This window comes from Manihot esculenta, chromosome 11, assembly GCF_001659605.2.
Source record: "Manihot esculenta cultivar AM560-2 chromosome 11, M.esculenta_v8, whole genome shotgun sequence".
Taxonomy (NCBI): Eukaryota; Viridiplantae; Streptophyta; class Magnoliopsida; order Malpighiales; family Euphorbiaceae; genus Manihot; species Manihot esculenta.
In genome coordinates, this window is record NC_035171.2 from 8506341 (window position 1) to 8512888 (window position 6548).

Genomic DNA, 6548 nt, shown 5'->3' on the forward strand with positions numbered 1-6548 from the left:
TGGAGGGACTTTCGGCCGCCGAACCTGCCGCCGAAAGTGCCCTGTCCAGTCCTCCTTTGCATGTTTTTCTATGATTGTTTCACAATGTTCTAGGGAGTTTTTGGGGAGTAGTTTAGAGTTATGTTCATGTTTGTTAGGTCCCTCATTTGAGTCCACCTGTGTAGGTTCGGACTCGAGGAACCGAGGACCCCAGCAGTGATTCCAGCTGCATCTGTGTCAGTCAGAGTTTCAGCCAGAAGTGAGTGGAATAAACTTTATGCTTTTAAAATTGATGAGATATGAATTCAGAGCATGAAACTCACATCATTAATGCCATGCGATATACTAGGGTGCTTGCATTAGAGATCACAAATATGTTGCATTGCATAATATGTTATTGATGTGGATAAATATTGGATGATCCTTTAGCCGCACTACGATATGATATGATACGGTATGGTATGGAAGACCAGTGAGGCCCATTCTACGCCCCTGGCACTATGAAATGTTATGCTATGTTATGTAATGTAAGAGAAAGACCAGTGAGGCCCAGTCTACGCCCCTGGCACTATTGGAATGAGTAGTGGGCTATGGGAGACAAATTCATCCTTGATGTGAAATGTCTGTGCTGTGTTGCATTCCATGAAAGCATGAAATATAAATTAAATGTTTTATTATTCTGCTCACTGGGCTTTATAGCTCACCCCTCTCCCTTAACCCCCAGGCTTGCAGGTACAGGGTAGACCAGGAGGTCAACAGGAGTAGAGTAAAGTCTTGGTCATGTAATAGCAAGTAGTGGACATGATTAATATTGTAATGGAATGTTGAGTTATGTAATGTAATGATGATATTGAGGTTTAGAAGTGTGCTTGACCATAGTTTATTGTAATCCCTTTTAAATACATGATCTTAATGTTTATTGATGTTTATGTTTAACCAAACTTAACGCATGTTTATGTCACCCCATTGGAGCATTGTTGAGGACTCCAAGGTGGGACTAATGTTAATGTCTATGTATAGTGTATGCACAGGTTGAGTTTGGTTTATGGATGGAAAGAAAAGTTCAATATTTTTATGTATGTTGTTGATCATGTTTGGGATTAAACAGGTTCACAGGATGTATGTTAGACTTGCTACGGGTCCCGGCGGCCTTAAGCCGATCTGGATCCTAGCGCCGGTAGCGGTCCGATTTTCGGGTCGTTACACAAACCCCCTACGATAGTGTTCGTTTTAAATATAATTTCACCATGCTGCTGCACCACCCTTTAATTTAGAAGTCACCATCGGAACCTTTCAATCCTCTTCCACGTTCATAACTTCGAAAAACCAATCAACTTCCTCTAACTAATCAAGAACAAATTTTACATCCAACGAACCATAAAAGTTTTAAAGGTCTATCTTTATCTTGTAACTTTCGTGATAATCCTGTTGGATATTTGCGGCTATAGAATTTGCGACCACATGATTTGGAACTAGATGTGGGTGTTTGGCTGCAGCGGATTAGTTATTACCCGTTGTAGGGTTAGCTGTCTGATTATCTCCCTCAATTCTGTTAAGAATGCCTCAATTGCAGCGAGTCGCGCTTATTGATTGTCGGCCATGGATGAACTTCACTTTAATACCAACTGAAATAGAACTATTTAGACTTTGCAAGAAATTTTAACCAATATCGTTTGACTAAAATGAAATTCAGAAAGATTAGAAGTCAGAATTTCTTATTGAATTCTCGAAAATTAAAAAATATCACAAATGACTATTTATGATAATAAAAAGTCAAGAAAATAACTATTTATAATAATAAAAAATTCTAATGCGAAAAGATATAAAAATTTTTAAAAATAATAAAAATATAAAATTGACCCTTAAATAATGAAATTTAGACCTTAAATTTTGTGACAGACTTATGCCTTTATAACATTTTTGAAAGTCGTTATTTTTAAAATTTTCTTTCTAGAAAGTTATTGTGAGCCTCCAATAAACATCATAAATAGAATTTAAACTCGATACAAATCTTCTATGAACTTCAATGCTATTTATCTGCATCTATGTGTTTTTAATTAATAAAATATTTTAATGTTTGTGTATAAATTAAATTCAATTGATTATTAAATAATTTTACTTTAATTTCCAACATCAATTAACCCTTTGATACACCTAGGAATCCTAGTTGGGGGACGTGTACCCAAATTAAATAAAAGCAATGCCACCAATAATGGCGTAGGCATCTTAGAGATTTTTTTTAAATCAATTCATCCACTCAATATTAGTAATAAGCAATTCTCATTGATTTTGTCTTCTTAAAGAAAAATTTACCTAATTAGAGAATTTCTTTCCCTTCTATAAGAAATAATAATTTTTTTTTTCACAAATTTAACAAAAAGTCCTTTTAATTAGCTGAAGTTTTTTTTTTTTTTCTAAAACTTGATTAGATGAAGTCCCATACCACTAAAATATTGTTGATGGTCTTTAGCGCTTGTAATAATAAAAGATACGATGAAAAAATTAGAACTAGTTTTCATTATACATATTTATTGTAATCTTTTACAGTATAAATCTAATATCTCTCAGTTAAATGAAATAATTACTGAATATAAGTAAACTGTAATTTACAAGTACAAGAATTTTTTTAAATTTTAATGATTTATTACATAAATTATATAATTAATTATAATAAAATTAATACCATAAAATAAAGTTCATTTTTAAATTAACAATTATGTTTTGACCTTTTTTTTTTTTTTCTCTCGCAAACTCAACAAGAAGATTCTTACTTATCAAAAGTTAAAAGTTAACCCAACTTTTGACATTTGTCAAAAAAGCACATTTTCTTTTTTCTTTTTAAATTTCCCCTAAATTTACATTTCTTATTTCCCATGCACCTAAGATTACACTCCTTGTTTGGCTTTCAAGTCCAGCAGCAAGATCAACAATGCTTCCATTTTCTCGCACAACCCCAATTTCCTCCTCTCTTTTCCTTCGTTTTCCTCCCTTTCTTCCCTCTTCCTTCCATTCCATTTCCCTCCCCCTCCCTCTTCCTCTCCTTCTCAATCCCCCCAGATCCTCCCCCTTTGGTCTCCTTCCTCCCTCTCTCTGCATTCGCTCCATTGACGCCGTCTACGAGTCCAAACTCCAGGCCCAAGACTTCAACTTCAAATCTCTCAAGATCGCCATCATAGGCTTCGGCAACTTCGGTCAGTTCCTTGCAAAAACCATTTCTCGCCAAGGCCATACCCTCCTTGCATACTCCCGCACTAATTACAGCGATGCTGCTAAAAATCTTGGTGTCACATTCTACTCCAACCCACATGATCTCTGCGAAACCCATCCTGAAGTGTTGATCTTATGCACTTCAATTATCTCTAGTGAAAATATGCTCAAGTTTTTTCCATTTCACAGATTGAAACGAAATATCCTTTTTGTTGATGTGCTATCTGTGAAAGAATTTGCTAAGAATATTTTGTTGAAACATTTGCCTGCTGAGTTTGATATCTTATGTACCCATCCAATGTTTGGGCCTGATAGTGGGAAATATTCATTGCTTGGTTTGCCATTTGTGTATGATAAAGTTAGAATTGGAAAACAGGAAAACAGGATACACAGGTGTGAGAATTTTCTTGATATTTTTGCTAAAGAAGGATGCAGGATGGTGGAAATGAGCTGCGCAGATCATGACAGGTACACAGCAGAGTCACTGTTTGTGACTCACACAATGGGGAGGGTGTTAGAGAAGTTTGGTTTGGAGTCATCGCCAATTAACACTAAAGGTTACGAGACTTTGTTGAATTTAGTGGACAATACTGCTAGAGATAGTTTTGAGCTGTATTATGGGTTGTTTATGTATAATAAGAATGCTATGGAGCAGCTGGAGAGATTGGACATGGCATTTGAAGCAGTCAAGAAAGAGTTGTTTTGGAAGTTGCATCAAGATTTTCGGAGGCAGCCGTTTGCAACAGCAGAGGGATTAGAAGAACGTCCTAAGAAGCAGCTGCTTGAAAATGGTGCTCCTGTGGAACCTCCTCTGATGGAAAAGAAAGAACTTGAACATCAATGAAACTGTTTCATTTGTTGATAGCTCAAAAAAATACAAGTGAAACGGCAATGCAGTTACTGAATTGGTCTTCCTGGTCGCTATTACATGATGGAGGTTTACAATCTCGTAACAATTTGTTTCTATTTCTTAATAAATAGTAAGTTGTACAGGATAGGCCGACCATTCAGATTTATTTATTTATTTTAATCTTTTAACTTTTCCTTATTGCAAGCCATGTCAATCTCCCGGTGAAATTACAAAACTTTTGGCAAAAAGTGGAGTGGAAATTATAAAGGCTTCCATTTGTGCAGTAACGGAAACGAGCAGGGTGTTATGCAGGTGCCTTGTTTCGTCAGTCCCCTCCCCAAATGAACCTGGGCAGTTGCACCAAGGCGTGTAACCTTTTCCAGGGGCGTGTCCCTAGTTTGGAAGTTCTTCCGACCGCTAGGGACACGCCTGGGTATGAAGCCGTCCAAAGTGCAACGCCATTTGGAAGTTAAAAGGGGAAGGAAATCAAGCAATGAATCCGAAGGCTTTTTGGGACATTTTGTTTAGGTCTTTTAATCATGATTTTCATCAAAGTTAATCTTTAGTCAACAATAATCAATCCTAGCCAATTTTGAAAAATCAAACAAGAAATTCTATTTTAATATTAATTTACTTAGATTATGAATTTTAAATCAATTAAATTTGAATTAAAATTATTTTTTAGGACTTCTTGATATTAACTTGAGACTTTATTAAAATTAATTTATTTAGTGTAATTTTTTTTATTAGTATATGGTTTATTGTGAAGTTTAACATCTTTGAATACTATTTTGACATTTGATCCATACATGGAGTTAAAATGGTTTATGCATTACTATAATTTTTTTTTGGTGTAATTATAAACTATCCAATACTTTGGTCTAATTAATTTTGATTCAAGTTCATTAGATTTATTAATATTTTATTATCTCTAATCAATTTTTTTACAATTTTATTATTCCCATGCCATAAGTTTTATTTACTTTTTCTTTTTTATTGTTTTAAAATTATTTTCCATTTTCTTTATATATATTATAATAACATATAAATTAATTATTATAACCTTATTTAATTTTATTTTATTTCTAAAAACTTCTTAAAATATCTTTAATATTTAATTAAATTTAATATTTTTAAAATAAATATAATAAAAAAATATATTTTTTAATATATATAAAAAATAAAATAAATAAGCATTATAGAGAAAATAAACACATTTGCGAGGGAGTGCTTTGCACTATTATTTTATTTTTATTTTTAAATTATATTTTTATATTTAAAAACATTATTAATTAATATGCCAATAATAAATAAAATTTATTATTTTTATTATTACAATTTATATATGACTTTTTAATTTTATATCCTACTATTAATATTTAACTTTTTAATTTTCTATCATTATTATTGGTATGTGACTTCTTAATTTTCTATAATTTTTTTAATATAATATATCAATTACAATAAAATAAAAATTTTATTATATATATTTTATTTTTATTTGTAATAATAAATAAATTGTAAAAAAAATTATAATCAATATTATTAATTAATTGATACTATATTATATTTTTCATTTCTCATGTGAATAATAATATATGAGAAATCGACAAGTGCACGATTAGTCCTATATGTTTTTTATATAAATTTATAATTTTTTATATATTTATAATTTTATTTTTATATAAAATAATAATTAATATATATATATATATATTAAATACAATTTATTATTATTATTATTATTATTAATATACGACTTTTTAATTTTCTATTTTTAATATAATAAATACAATTTATTATATTGACTTCAAAAAAAAAATACAATTTATTATATCGATTGTTATTAATTTACTACTTTTTAATATAATATATTATTAATATTATAATAAAAATTTTATTATATTTTATTATTAAAAAATTATATTTTTTATTTTAATAATAAATATAATATTAAAAGTATATTTATAAAAATTGCATAATCACTATATAAAAAAGTGTTTAAATAATAAAAATAAATTACTGTAATATATATATATATATAAGTCCATAATAAAATATTATAATTTTTATTATTTTATAATAGTGTTAATTTATTGATTTGATAATTTTTTAAAATTATATCTAATATAAATAATTAATAAATGTTATATATTTTTATTTTTCTAATATGAATAATTATATAAAATAAATATACATAATCAATTAAAATTATTATAAAAATATTAATTGTGATAAAGTATAAATAATTAAAGAATTAATAAAATTAATTGTATAAAATATTATTAAATTAAAATTTTATTCAATTCAAACAATTTATAAAAAAATAAATCAACATAAATAATTAAGTATAATAAAAAAATAGCGTAGTTATAAATTTTGAATAAATAAATTATTAAATTTGAGTTATTAAAATTTACTAATAATTTTAGTTTATTCACTTTGATATAACTTTCGTATCTACATTTTATATAAAATTTAGTAGTATAAATTTATTAATGTATGATTTTAT

At 29.0% G+C, this 6548-nt stretch overlaps 1 protein-coding gene across 1 annotated transcript; it reads left to right on the forward strand.

The window, feature by feature from the left end:
• Positions 1 to 2904: 2904 nt before the first annotated feature.
• LOC110625567 (arogenate dehydrogenase 2, chloroplastic) lies at positions 2905 to 4030 on the forward strand. Its single transcript, XM_021771203.2, has one exon. The coding sequence runs from the start codon at positions 2909 to 2911 to the stop codon at positions 4028 to 4030; it is 1122 nt and encodes a 373-aa protein (XP_021626895.2). The 5' UTR covers positions 2905 to 2908.
• Positions 4031 to 6548: the final 2518 nt, after the last annotated feature.

Excerpts from the sequence above, each read along its gene's own strand:
- LOC110625567 (XM_021771203.2), top strand. The coding sequence starts at position 2,909 with ATGCTTCCATTTTCTCGCACAACCCCAATTTCCTCCTCTCTTTTCCTT.